The 13,590-nt window shown below is 53.0% G+C and overlaps 1 protein-coding gene across 7 annotated transcripts in view; it reads right to left on the bottom strand.

The window, feature by feature from the left end:
- Nucleotides 1-13,071, bottom strand: part of KIFC3 (kinesin family member C3) — a 31,811-nt gene extending 18,740 nt beyond the window's left edge. For 4 of the 7 annotated variants that reach the window (XR_010318885.1, XR_010318887.1, XM_064273975.1 and 1 more), the window contains exons 1-4: nt 12,873-13,071; nt 10,034-10,176; nt 4,890-5,028; nt 1,686-1,888 (exon numbers count right to left, since the gene is read on the bottom strand). Coding sequence is in view for 2 of the 7 variants with exons in the window: in XM_064273975.1 (XP_064130045.1) it covers nt 1,686-1,888; nt 4,890-5,028; nt 10,034-10,176; nt 12,873-13,038 (651 nt within the window). In the remaining 5 variants the exon portion in view is untranslated. The remainder of the gene's footprint in view (nt 1-1,685; nt 1,889-4,889; nt 5,029-10,033; nt 10,177-12,872) is intronic. The other 3 variants (XR_010318888.1, XR_010318889.1, XR_010318886.1) reach the window with 2 other exon arrangements.
- Nucleotides 13,072-13,590: the final 519 nt, after the last annotated feature.

The following is a 13,590-nucleotide window of genomic DNA, read 5'->3' as shown; positions in this document are numbered from 1 at the left end:
GAAAGATGTGGCAGTCTATTTCCATAAAGATTTACAGCCTTGGAAACCCTATGAGGCAGTTCTATTTTGTCTTATAGGGTCACTACGAGTTGGAATCAACTCAATGGCAACTGGTTTGGTTTGGATTTGGGTACACATCCTGCTCCTCCTGCCCCGGCCCCTTTGTACTTGCTGTTCCTTCAGCTCAGAGCACACTTTCCTCTGGTCTGGGGCAGATCTCAGCTTCAGAGTCACTTTCTCAGGGAGGCCATCCCTGACTTCCCTGACAGACTCAAAGCCCCCTCAGACAAGCCCTCATAGCCCTGTCTGTCCCTCCGTCAGAGCCCTGTTACTCCTCCAGCTTTGCATGGTTACATGGAACCAGTGCCCCTCCCCCAGACTAGAACCGCCACAAGGACAGCAACATATCTGTTCCCCTGGGTTCGGTGCCTGGCACGTGCAAGTCACACAAGTATCCAGAAGGCAGGCAGACACAAAGGCAGGCAACAGGGGTACAAAGATGGTTGTGACCCACCCTGCCTTGAGGAGCCCCCGGTTAGTGGGACGACAGGCCCGGAGACAGTAAAGTGACGTGATAAGTGTAGAAAGAAGGAGATGAGTACGGATGCACTAAGGGAGACTCAGCCCACTAGGCCAGGGGTGGGTGCTCGGGTAATTCTCAGAGGAGAGGATAGAGCTGTAGCTGGACAATCTGCTGCGTTAGAGAAGTGTGCAAACACACTCTGCTGCTCCCTTGAGCTGAGAGCAAGTTCCAGACCTCAGTGATGTTTCATCAAGCAGAAGGCCCATATGTCCGGGGAATCTCTTTCCTTGGGATGGAGAAAGAAGGTGCCCCTCTGATAGGCAAAGCTTTCAAAAGAGAGCCCTGGGCCAGAGCTCAGGGGCCACAGTGGGGCCAGAGCACTGAACCCAACGTGGGGATAATGCTACAGGGACTGGGACCCTGGGGAAATGGTGGAGGGTCAGACACAGCCCTAACAGGTAGTCACTGACTATGGGTGTGAGGAGCTGAGCCCCTGGAAAGCGCCTGCATGAAGATGGGGAGGGAAAAAACAGTGAAGTGGCCACACAGAAGTGGAGGCCAATGGGGCCCCACGGGGTGTGTGGATGGGCCAAGGGACCCTGACTGTCCTCCTGGCCAGCTAATGAAGGGGACGACGCACACCAACATGGACCACCAGCCTCCCTGGCTTTCAGATGTTTGAGACCCCAACCCCACATACACACACACCAGCCTCTCCTGACTCCTCCACCTTGAACGAGAAGTCACGTTCTCGCTTCTTGCCAGTTTCCTGTGGGGTGACCGTATGCAGTGAGTTCTGTCCACTCAGGCTGCCCAGTCCAGTGCACTGCAGAAGATGGGGTGGGCTCAGTGTGGGCCTCAGGATGGGAAGCACCTGCCCCTTCCTGCCCCATTCACATCTCCAGGTGCAGCCACATCTCTTCCTGGAGAAGGAGAGCCTGGCCCCCGGTAACAAGAGATGGGGCAGAGGATGGCCAGGACGAGGAGACCTGGTGTTGCATTCTTGCCACCTCACTCTCCAGAGCATTCCCAAGGCCAGGAGAGAAGACCCCATCTGTCTATTACACCAGTGGCCTGGTGGGTTCCAGCTGCCCCAAGCGATGTCCTCTGACCTGCTCCACGGTGGGCAGTGGCCTCTGCCCATCCCAGCCTCCCCAGGTACCTGGTTCTGCAGCTGAGTGGCCGTGGTTTGCTGGTCACTGTCGCGGAGGGTCAGCCTCTCCCGTAGGGCCACCAGCTCCTCCTGTAGCTGGGTTTTCTCTTCCTGCAGCTGTGACATGGCCTCCACCATTCTATGCACCATGGGGGCTGTGCTTGGCGGCCCTGACAGACTTGAGCACCTCCCGCTGCCAAAGAGCCGCCCACCTACGAGCAAAGTAGTGGTCGGTCAGCAGAGGTCCCACCTCGTGCAGGAGGGGCTCATCATGGCAGGATAGGGAGGGAAAAGAAGCAGGAGGCCAGAGGCGCTGGAGGGCCGGGCAGCAGCAGCATCAGGTAGTGCAGCCTCCAGGCCCGCCTTGGAAGAAGCCTCTTCAGCAGGCAGCTTCTGCACAGCTTTGTCTGGATCAGGACTTAGGAGAGCAACTTTCAAGAGAATATTCCTCTGAGAGTATGTGTTTCTAGGTCTGAGGAATCGTGGCTGAGAAAGACATGCCTTCACGATGCTACCCGAGGAGAAGTCTAAGGGGTCTCACCCCAAAAACATTATTCTTGGGGCAGCAAGATTTCTGTAACCCTCAATCCCTCTCCAGAGTACAGAGGAGAGAAGAGGGCTGCCCCAGCCGGCCCCTGCCAGGAGTGGTCATCTAAACACCAAGAGGGAACAAGGAGAGTGTGTGCCTGTGCCAGGGACAGACACACAGACACAGCACAAGGTGCAGGACACGGGCAGCTCTGAGCCCAACACTGGGGTCAGTGGGGACAGTGCACAGGGACCACAAGGGCAGGAAAGAGTTGTAAATACCGAGCTGGGCGGGGCCTCAGCCTAAGGCATCCTGCTTCTCGGCCTTCCACGGTCCTGTCACCAGGAGCAAAGAGAGAGACAGACGGATGAAAGGACAGAGACACAGAATTGAGGCCTATGGCTGCCTGATGGGGCCAGGGACGCTTACTTCAAAGGGACCAAGAAGACCACAGTCCCTGCAGGAGGGCGCTAGCAAGGTTTTGGGGAGGAAGAGAACAGGGCAAAGCAGTGGGAGGAAGAGCTGTGGAGATTTTGTCTCCTGCCCTCAGGCAGCCCACACGGGTCCTGGCTAGAGCAGGAAAGGCAGGAGGAAATGTGGATAAGCAGCATCTTGGGACCCCACAGGCCCTCCCACTCTACCTCAGAGCTGCACCAGGGCTTCTGAGCTTCCCCACACTGGGTCCCCAGGGCTCACAGCCCTGTGCAGGCTGGACAAGGAAGCTCCCAGACACTGTGAACGAAGCCACCTGCCCCTGAAGTCTCACACTTGCTGGCAGCTTCCAGGCTGGGTGAGAGTGCGGCACTGCCCAAGGAGGTACAGATGGTGAGAAGCACTCCTCCACCATCTAAAGAAAGCAGGGCAGATGACATACGTGGGGGTTCTTCCCCTCCTTCCAAACCCATGTGCCAGGCAGCTTGAAGTGAGACGTCCAGAGAGCTGGAGCAGGGCAGTCACTAGACAGCGCCATGATTTAACAAGTGGCCCTGGCTGTGTGGCCTGCACATGACACAGCACATGCTCCCTCACACTCACAGTGGCCTGGGCTTCTGCTCTGTGCTCTAGGGACAATGAGGGCAGAAGGGAGCTTCCAGGCAGGCACACAGGGCTGCCGTGAGCAGCATGTGACCTGCATGTGACCCGCTTGGCCCTCAGCCCTTTAGAAACTGCCGGGTGTGGTAGGGAACACCCAGGCAGGTCCCAAGAGCCAGCACTGCCGCTTGAGAGAGTTGGGGCAGGGAGTAGGCATAGGGTCTTCCTTTGTAAAATGGAGGCAGGAGTCCTTCCCAAAGGAGTGACCTTGGGGAAGGCGCCAGGAGCCCAAAGCAATGCTCAGGTGTGAGTGACAGCCACAAACAGGTTGGGGGCTCAAAGGAGACATGGAATCACCCTTCTCCTCTGGCCCACTGCTCAGACCTCAGGCTCTGAAACACCCAGACCTCACTCCCAGCGGGGTTCGTTCCAACTCTGCACCACTGGTGTTCCAGGTGTGTGCTGGGAGGGTAGTGGAAAGGGGGCCTGGATGGTGCTTGTTGGGGGAGGAGCCATCTTGAAGTAAAGTGAGGTCAGAGGAGGGAGGTGGGGTCAAAAGGGCACTTGGGGTGAGGGACTGAACAGGGCCCTTGGTTGACAGGGCCTCTTGGTAGGTCAGTTTTCTGTGCAAGTTTTCAGAAGAAAGTCTGCCCAGACACCCCTCCCTGGAGCAGTGCCCCCTCATGGGGCCTTGGGGCTTAGAGAGATGCAGGCCTAGCCCTGGCCCCACTGAAAGTCAGCCTCAGCCCTTAGTTGGAATTGGCCTTTCCCTTCTGCTGACAAATCAGGAGAGCCATCTCACTGGTCAGAGGATGACTTCCCTCCAAAAGTCTGCCCACACCTCGACCAGACCCCAGCTCCCAAGCCCAGGCAGGTGGCCAGGGCTCTAGTACCACCTCAGAGAAGGGAATGACTCCTTCCACCATGTGAGCAAGTTCAGACACACAATTAACCTTTATCGACAGGTGTTTGTTTTCTCCACACACTCACGGCATTCCCCTCAGGCTCTTTGACAATGTTCTCTCCAGTTATGACTGGAATCAGGCCTCCCCCTGGGGAACCCAGCACTGACTGGGAGAGTGGGGGGCCTGTGCTCAACCCTCCATGGCCAGTCAGCCTCTGGACACATGCCATGGGGCCTTGCCCGAGAAGAGGGAGTCAACAACTCCTTTTTCTCAGCCTCGAGGCAGTAGAGCAAAAGCTGTCCTAGGAGCCCTCTAGGCCCCAAGGGCCCAAAGAATACAAGGGAGAGGGAGTGGGGCCTCTCTCTGCGGGTGCTGGCGTCTTTGAGGCTGCCACCCTCACTCTGCTTTTGACAGGCGCTGGGGAAAAGACAAAAAGCCGGGAAACCCAATCCCAGCCCACACTGGCCAAAGCCTCTATCACTGGGTAAGGCCCCTGGTGGCCTCGGGAGGAGGTGGCAAGGGTAGAGAGGGTTACACATCATCATCCCTGGAATGAGGGGCAGGCAGGCTGGGGTCTCTGAGGCTCTGTCTCTAGGCAGCCAGTATGGCCTGGCCAGGCCTGCTCGTGGCCCGGCTGTGGGAAGGTGAGGAGGACTGTGTGTGGGGACAGCTCAGACTCCAAACATGCCTCCCTCCTGTGCTAGCTGAGCCAGGGTAGTTCTGGGTTGGCAGGCAGACCTCCTTTACCTGTTTTCTCTACATTCATGGTGCCACCAGCTTCCGGGGCCTCCCGGTCCCGCCTGGGGGCTGGCGCCTGCCTCTTCAGGAGCTTCTCTTCTTTGGTCCCCTGACTCTTGCTCTGGCACCCCTTGTCCTGCAGGCCCTGCTGCCAAGACACAACCAGAATCCTCACGTGAAGGGATGTGTAGTGGGAAGGGGACCCTTCAGGCCTGAAGAGGGTGTGCTCTGGAGCTGGCGAGGATCCACGGGGAGCCCGTGTCCTTCACTGTATGGATGGGGACCCTGAGGCCCAGAGTCCGGAAGAAAATGTGCCCAGATCCTCAGCAAATCAGTGGCAGTGCATGTTCCTGGTGGTCCTCGGTGGCCGGCCCTCTGCACCAGCAAAGATGGTTCTTGGGCACTTAGAAATCCTCAGGTGACGCTCACTTGGCCGTTCCTGCTGGCTCTGTGAGTCACCACAGCAGCGGCTACTCCGCTTCAGGCCCACAGCCGCATTATTACGGGCAGCTGTCCAGCCCCACCACACACACATCAACCTCAGGGCAACTTCCCCCATGATGTCAGCTGCCACCACCCAGGCCTGTCCCCACTTCCAGACAGCAAGAACTACCGAGAAGGATGCGGCCCAAGTCCATCCAAGCCCGAGAAGGGTTAGAGTTAGGGTTGGGGGGGTGGGGTCACGGGACTCCCCTCTCTTGGAAGGGGAGGGGCAGAGGCAAAGGAAGGCAAGCAGAGCAGGCAGTTGACAGGCAGAGGGTGTAGGGAGGGGGCTAGAACGAGGTGTTTCCTCCAGGGAAAACCGCCTGCAGCTCACACAGAAAGACGTCCAAAGCAAGGAGCGGAATTGCATGAAAAGTGTGATCCCGTTTGAGGATGATAAAATAAAATAGGCATAGAAAGAAATTTGGAGACCCTATAGAGACAGTGGCTCTCTCCGGAAGGTCAGGACGATGGTGTGGTGGCTTAGAGTAGAAACAGCTACCATACAGGCTTTTTGGGTAGTAACAACAGAGAGAACATGGGAAGAAGGGAAAAGAGGCGTTGACATTTCATTTGAATTTTTTGGGAGTTTGAACTTTTTAACCTTATAAAAATCTACAGTTTTTTTTTTCTTTTTTAATGTCAACGGAGGTTATCTGAGAAAAGTGACAGCACACAGGTTTTTGTGTGTCTTTGTGTCTTATATATTCAAAACAAAAAGGCAAATGGTATGTTTAAAAAATGCTCAGTAGTCTAGAGTAGAGAAGGCCGGGAGGTGAAGTTGGGCTCTGCCTCGTGGAAGCTGTGACTGTGGGCAAGTTACTACCTTCCTGGAAGCTTCACTCTCTTCGTTCTTAATATAGACGCATAGCGACCCTATAGGACAGAGCAGAACTGCCCCATAGGGTTTCCTAGACTGTAATCTTTTTTTTTTTTTTAATTTTTATGGTGTTTTAAGTGAAAGTTTACAAATCAAGTCAGTCTCTCACACAAAAACTCATATACACCTTGCTAAAAAGTGAAAAACACCTTGCTACATACTCCCAATTGCTCTCCCCCTAACGAGACAGCCCGCTCCCTCCCTCTACTCTCTCTTTTCATGTCCATTTTGCCAGCTTCTAACCCCCGTTACCCTCTCATCTCCCCTCCAGGCAGGAGATGCCAACATACTAGACTGTAATTTTTACAGGAGCAGATCACCAGGTCTTTTCTCTCTTGGCGCTGCTGGGTAGGTTTAAACTGCTGACCTTTCAGTTAGCTGTCAAGTGCTACCAGGGCTCCTGAACACATGGTATGAACTCGATATAAGGATATAAGGCAGCCGTATCACTATAGTAAGGAGCCATGGTGGCATAACTGTTAGTCACTTGCTGCTAATCAAAAGGTTGGCAGTTTGCACATCATGGGTGCGCAACCAATATCACAAAACGATTTGGGCATTAATTGTTTAATGAGAAACTAATTGACCCTGAAAACTTTCACCTAAAGCACAATAAAAAAATAAAAAACAAAGATGAGAATGTAAGGGATCAGGGAAACAGAAGAACCAGAACAGAAATAATGAGAATGCTCACACAGTATGAAAAATTAACGAATGTCACTGAACAATTTGTGTAGAAATTGTTGAATGGGAACCTAAACTGCTATGTAAATCTTCAACAAAAACATAATAAAATATTATTTAAAAAAAAAGTTGGTGGTTTGAACCCAACCTAGTGGTTCTGCTGAAGAAAGACCTGGCAATCTGCTCCTGTAAAGATTACGTCAAGAAAACGCTCTGGGGCAGTTCTACTCTGTCACATGGGGTCACTATGACTTGAAATTGACTTGATGGCACCTAACAATAGCAACATCATATTATTTCTATAACCTTCAAATTTTTTACTTTTATAACGAGAAAAGACAATAAAGAGAATTGAAAAGAAGAGCAAAGCAGCACAGATAAGTGGCCAGTTAGCTCACAGCCCACTCCTTCCCTTTCTCAACCTCCTGTTCTACTCAGGGAGAGAGGGTGGTAAGGACATCTCTCATTTCTAGGAAAATTCCCACCGACTTTATTTTGTCCCTACCCTTCAACCAACTGCTACACCATCCACGAGCCGGCCTTGTCAGCGGTGCAGGCAACGGCAGCAGCTGGAAGTTTCCATTTGCCGACCAGAGCAAAGGTTACACTATTTCTGGCCTGCTGGCCAAGCCACACAGGAAGGGCAGACAGGCTCCCAGGAGGCTAGGAATTTCTGCAGGGCCTCTGTAGGGAGCCTCTCAGATTTTAACTGCTTGACAAGAGGCTGGGGGTCACCATACCTAACAGGTCTCCTCACTGTGCTGGGGAACAATGTTGACAACCCTAATTTGGCCCCATAGCCATGCTCCTGAACCACTGTAAACATAATCTCGCTTTGCTGGGCGAGGTCAAGAAGGACAGGCATGTGGAGACTGGGAGGTGGCAGGAGCTCCTCAGAGATCCTCTGTAGATCTGCTGACCCCAGAGCTCGGCTGCAGCCACAACCAAACACCCCATAATCAAAACTCAAGAACAGAGACACCACCCAACTCAAGGCTGCAAGTTCCTGACCTCCTCCTCCCGATTTAACTATCACTGGCTCCAGTCAGAGAAAAAACGAGCAATAGGTTCTCTAGTTTCTTTAACTGTTCTCTCGCCGGACCTGCTTTTCTCACTGACCTTACAGATAAAAAAAAGAACTGTTTGGTTTGGTTTTCGGGTAAATCACACAAGAAGGGTAGAGAAGCACCTCGAAGCACGAGACTAGCCCTGAAGCAACATCAACTTCCGGGCCACGTCAGGGCAGGCACTGGGGTCACACACTGTGACCCAGGCCCCGGGCTTTTGCTGCACCAGGGAGGACGTCCTCAAAGGATATCCATGCTCCCAATGCTCTGTCCCTGCCTGCCATCTGCACGTGTCCCTTCAATGCTCTGTGCAAGTGTGGCTTCCAGAAAGGGCAGGGTCTGTTTACATGGACATCATAAGAGTGTGAGAGAACATTGGGTCCTCCCTCTTGTGCCCAACCTTCCTGGACGGGGGGCACTTGGCAACACCCCCCGATAACTCTGGTACCTCTCCCTCTATCACAGCATCTATGGTCCTGTCACAGTTTGCATTTATACATTCAAGATTATCTGATTACTCTCTGGCGCCTCCTATAGACTGTAAGGTCTATTTCTGTTCTTCACTGTACCAGGGACCTAGCACAGCACTTGGCACGGAGTAGGCACTTCATAAATATCTGTTGCATGAATTAATTGAAAACGTGCAGAACCTCTGACCCAGTGATTCTCCTTGTAGAATATAACGCCCTGCAAATACTCAAAGCTGCGGCTGCATGAGCTCACAGATATTTAAGGAGATTCATTGCAATCCGAAACAATACAAACAGAGAATCAGTTAGATCGCTTATGGTAAACCCATATTACATAACTATTTAAAAAGACTCAGGTCTCTATATATTTACATGCATTAAAAGATCACTAAGATTTACTGCCGAGGCAAAGAGGTAGTCACAAAATAGTACATAAAAATAAATCATAAAAGTTGTACCAATAAATATAATTAGGTGGTTCTATAGGAACAAAAAAGGTCTGAAAAGAAAAAAACCAAACTCTTAAGAGTAGAAGTTTCAGAGATTCTACTACAGGAAGCATTCTGTTTCTAGGTTTCACATCTCTGCCTGTGTGAATTCTTTACACCAAACGTTATAAAGCTAGTCATGTTTAGTGGTTCACATTCCAACTTGCTGTGTGACCAGCAGCAAGTTACCTAACCTCTCTGAGCCTCCATGGCCTCATATATAACTCTTGGATAACAGTAGTAACTGTCTTGAGACTGGAATGAAGATAGATCCTGCATGAAGGGCCACAGGCCCAGTAAGCATTCAATAAATAAACAGAAAAACCAAACCCACTGCTGTCGAGTCGATTCCGACTCATAGCGACCCTATAGGACAGAGTAGAACTGCCCTGTAGAGTTTCCAAGGAGCGGCTGGCGAATTCAAACTGCTGACCTTTTTTGGTCAGCAGCCGTAGCACTTAACCACTACGCTACCAGGGTTTCCATTCAATAAACAGTAACTATTATTATTTCTGTCATCATCATGTACAATTTCTACAAACAATATTCTATATATATTTCCTACAAAAATACATATATATTTGCATATAGATACATACATATGTAAAGTTAGTCTCTTTAAAGTCACTTGGTGATAACTGCAAGGGAAAAACCCCAACGTTTTGGTGAAGCCCCTCATCTAGCTTTGGATTCTCACTTAAAACGAGGGAATACAAGTGACTTCCTCACAGACTCAGGACCATGTGCCCGAGTGGGAATGAACAGAGACTCCAAACCCAGCCTGTTTCCCCAACACCTTCTCAGAGAAGCTTCCACACTTCCCCCTGTCACACCTCAGCCAGGGCGTGGCTAAAAAGCTTATCATCTCCCGTGAGAGTTTCCCTGAGATAACTTAATAAAGCAAACTGCTCCATCCGTGCAGGCACCCTGGTGGAGCTTGGGAAAGAGGTAGAGGCAGGTCCATGCTCTCCCTCCATGCACCTTCCCCATAGATTCTGTCAGGGACCCAGCCACTGGAGCTCAAACGGCCAAGGCCCATTCAGCTCCACCCCTGTGCATTTCACATGGCCCCAGGGCTTACCTGCACGGCCAGGTAGAGCCTGCGGGGGCTCCCAGGGCCAGCCCAGTCCACGCTGAGGGCTCGGCACTGAGCTAGGGCAGGGTGAGCAGCACTTCGGGCACTGGAGTCCTCGTCACTGCCGGTTGGGGTGTCTTTTCCACGCCCTGTCCCAGGACAGAGAGTAAGGTGAGACACGAGAACTGCTGGTGTGGACCACTGGCCAGGGCCATGGCGGAGCTCAGCTTTCACCCTCCCCCTTCCCCACAGAGTGGCCCAGGTGTAGCCAGGTGGGACACACACCCTCTCGCAGGCCTGCTCACCTTGTGCAGAGGGAAGGGTTGGCTCCTGCAGGGGCTTGGCTCCCTTCTTACCTAAAGATTCCCTGCAGGAGGGCTCCCCTCACCCCCACAGCAGCTTAGCGGCTGGCACCTACTCACTAGCACCCTCCAGAGGCACAACGGTTAAACACCTGGCTGCTAACCAAAAGGTTGGTGGTTTGAACTCACCCAGCGGCTCTGCGAGAGAAAGACCTAGCAATCTGCTTCCGTAAAGATTACAGCCTAGAAAACCTTATGAGGCAGTTCTGCTCTGTCACATGAGGTCGCTACGAGTTGACATTGACTCAACAGCATCTAACAACAACAACAGAGAGAGTAGCAGAGGGAGCCGATGTCAACCTGCCTGAGCAAAGCTTCGAGGTGGCGGGCTGCCTCTGCTTTATTTTCCAGGCCACCTCTAGGTGGCAATTCTCCTCTGCCTTCATTCAGGCCACACTGGGTGGGTGGCCTGGTCCCTGCTGTCACCAAAAGCATATTCAGAACCAGCTGAAGCGCATTCCCAGATGCCTCTGACACATTGCCTTCCTCATCCCATAAGGGGTGGGGTGGGTGCTAACTGGCATCAGTGCCCCCAACCCTGCCCACCTGTGGAGCTGGGTGGGGCTGGGGAGGGGGCTCGCCTCTCACAAGCTTCAAAGCCACCACCCTGGGACATAAGCCCCTGGGCCAAGTGCTTTCCAGTCCTTTTTACCCTCCTGGACCCTGAGTTTCCTTGTCAGTAAAATGGAGATAACAACCTACCTCACAGTCCTAAGGTAAAGATTAAACGGATGAGACACAGGAAGTGTTCACACAGGGCCAGGCACAGAAAGTGCCCACAAAGACAGGCTGATTGCCATCATCTCCTCACAACCACCCCCAGGAATGGGGAACATTCTCCCTGTTTGACAAGCCAAGAACCGGGAACCAGAAGGGTTAATAATGTGCCCTGGGTCACACAGAGCCAGTATTCAAATCCTACTTGCAAAGGGACCCTCGGGCTGACCAGAGGAGTGCTGGGTCAAAAGTCATGGAGGGGCAAGAAAGGCTGAGCCCCTCCCCAGTGGCAGGCACTAGACTTGGCGTTTCACACACAGGATCTCATTAGACCCTTGTCTTAAATTTTTTAATGGATAAATGGATAAAACTTTTTAAATGGATAAAAGTCATATGATTCTCATAATACTCGTTTAATAGAGCTAAATGAATACATACAGAAGACTGGAAGGAAATATATAAAAAAGTGACAGGTTTTTAGGGGATTTTTATTTTCTTCTTTATACTTTTCTGTGGATTTTAAATTTTTCAGGGGAACATGGTTTTAGTTTTGGGAGTTTGATTTGTTTCATTTTTTACCAGAAAAGAAAAACTCACCCGTATTACATACATAATCCTTAGGACCTTCGGGGTGGGGACCATCTTCAGCCCCTTCCAGACAACTGAGGCTACCTGACCCAAAGCCCAAGTTTCCCCACCCTCGAGGCCCCGGGGGTCATCCCCAGCCATGTTGTCCTGGAATGGTCAGCCCCAGGGAACCAGAGAAGCAGCCCTCTGCAGAGAGAGCAGGAAGACACCCCACTCAGGTGTCACCGACAGCTCCAGTGTGGTGGGAGAGCGAGAACTGAAAAGAAGCTTCCCCTTCTGTAAATCAAGAGGTTTGGACCTGATGGCCTGGGGGGACTCTGCCAGCTCAGACAGGCTGGCAGTCTACCTAGTAGGTTAGGGGTGACAGACAGAAAACACCTGAAGGACCTTGCCAAGATACCCCTTTCTCCTCCCACAAGTCCAAGCCAGCTCAAGAGAAGGGTCCTAGGCAGCTTCCCAGCCCTGCAATCCTGCCCCCACCTGGAATCAGAGGAGCCGCTCACACTTTGACATTCACCGCACCAGCACCGGGTGACACGACCCAGAAAGACCAAGCTGGCAGGTCAATTGCCCCAGGGAGACGGCCAGAGCCCAGGCTCCAGGACCCCCTCACTGCCCACCTGTTGCCAAGGTTTCCGCAGAAGCCACCCTGGCTGGCTCCCAAGCCCGAGCGCGTGGCACCCTGGCCCCGCCAAGCCATGCTCCCGAGCGGCCTCAGTCTATTCCTCGCGCCATCCACCAGGCGAGCCCAAGCGGGATCAAGTGTCAGCGCCAAGCAGGGCGCTGCGGCGGCCACTTCACCTACCTTGTTTACAAGGCACGCAGAAGCCTGAGCCAGACCACGAGCTCTCCAGCTCTCTGGCCAAGAGCGATGGGGAACAGTCTCCACCAGCCTGGCTCAGTCAGAGATAGCGTGGCAGTTGGGGGTGTTTTCCCCTGCTCTACAGACTGTGTTAAAGTTTAACTCGGCTTCCGAGGCTTTTCCTTACAGACAGGGGCACCGGCCCCAAGGAGCACCCAGAGATCTGCTCCGCACCCGGCGGCTTGGCCTGCCTGTTACCCTGTAATTACCTGACAGCTCTGACTGAGTTTAGGAACTGGTGAGAAACCTCAGTCTCATCTCTGGTATCTGGAGGAAGGAAGGGAAATAAAGAAGCATTTTAAAAATGCGGACTCACCAGTTCTCAACCTCCCCAGGCCGGTGTGTGGGAAAGGGCGGGTGGCTGGGCTGGCTGGGGCGGGGCGAGCCATCCCTGGCTCCGGCTCCCGGGCCCGGCCCACTCTCCACAGGCCCCGCAGCGAGGGCGTGGCTCCCAGGTTCCACGTCCTGTGAGATGGGACCATGGCCTGAGGCTCAGCAGCCTCCTCTGGGCACCGGGTGGCCTGCAGAGAGAATAGGGAAGATGAGGGTGTTTGTTGACCGCCAGCCGGCACCCTGGGGTGGAGGCAGGCCACCTGGAAGGGTCACCTGTTACCCAGAGTGGCACCCAAAACACCAATATCCCCCAAGGACCCCTGGCTCGAGAGACGAAATGGGCCTGTCACCATTTCAGGGGTGTTTTGTTACTGAGTAGGAGTCCGTGAGTGGTGCAAATGGCTAAGTGCTTGGCTACTAACTGAAAGGTTGGCAACTGGAGTCCACCCAGAGGCACCTCAGAAGAAAGGGCTGGTGATCTACTTCTGAAAAATCAGCCACTGAAAACCCTCTGGAGCACAGTTCTACTCTGACACACATGGGGTCGCCACGAGTCAGCATCGACTGCCATGGTTTGTTCTTTTTTGTGTGTGTGTTGTTTTGTTACTGAGTAGGGAGGCACAGAAGCGGCACGCAGCCCGTCATGTGCATCTGCAGCCCACAATGGAGACTCCCCATCTCAGCCCTGCCACCCTGAGCCT

The sequence above is a fragment of the Loxodonta africana genome, chromosome 21, assembly GCF_030014295.1.
Source record: "Loxodonta africana isolate mLoxAfr1 chromosome 21, mLoxAfr1.hap2, whole genome shotgun sequence".
In the NCBI taxonomy this organism is placed as follows: domain Eukaryota; kingdom Metazoa; phylum Chordata; class Mammalia; order Proboscidea; family Elephantidae; genus Loxodonta; species Loxodonta africana.
This window is presented reverse-complemented; position numbering and strand designations above follow the sequence as displayed.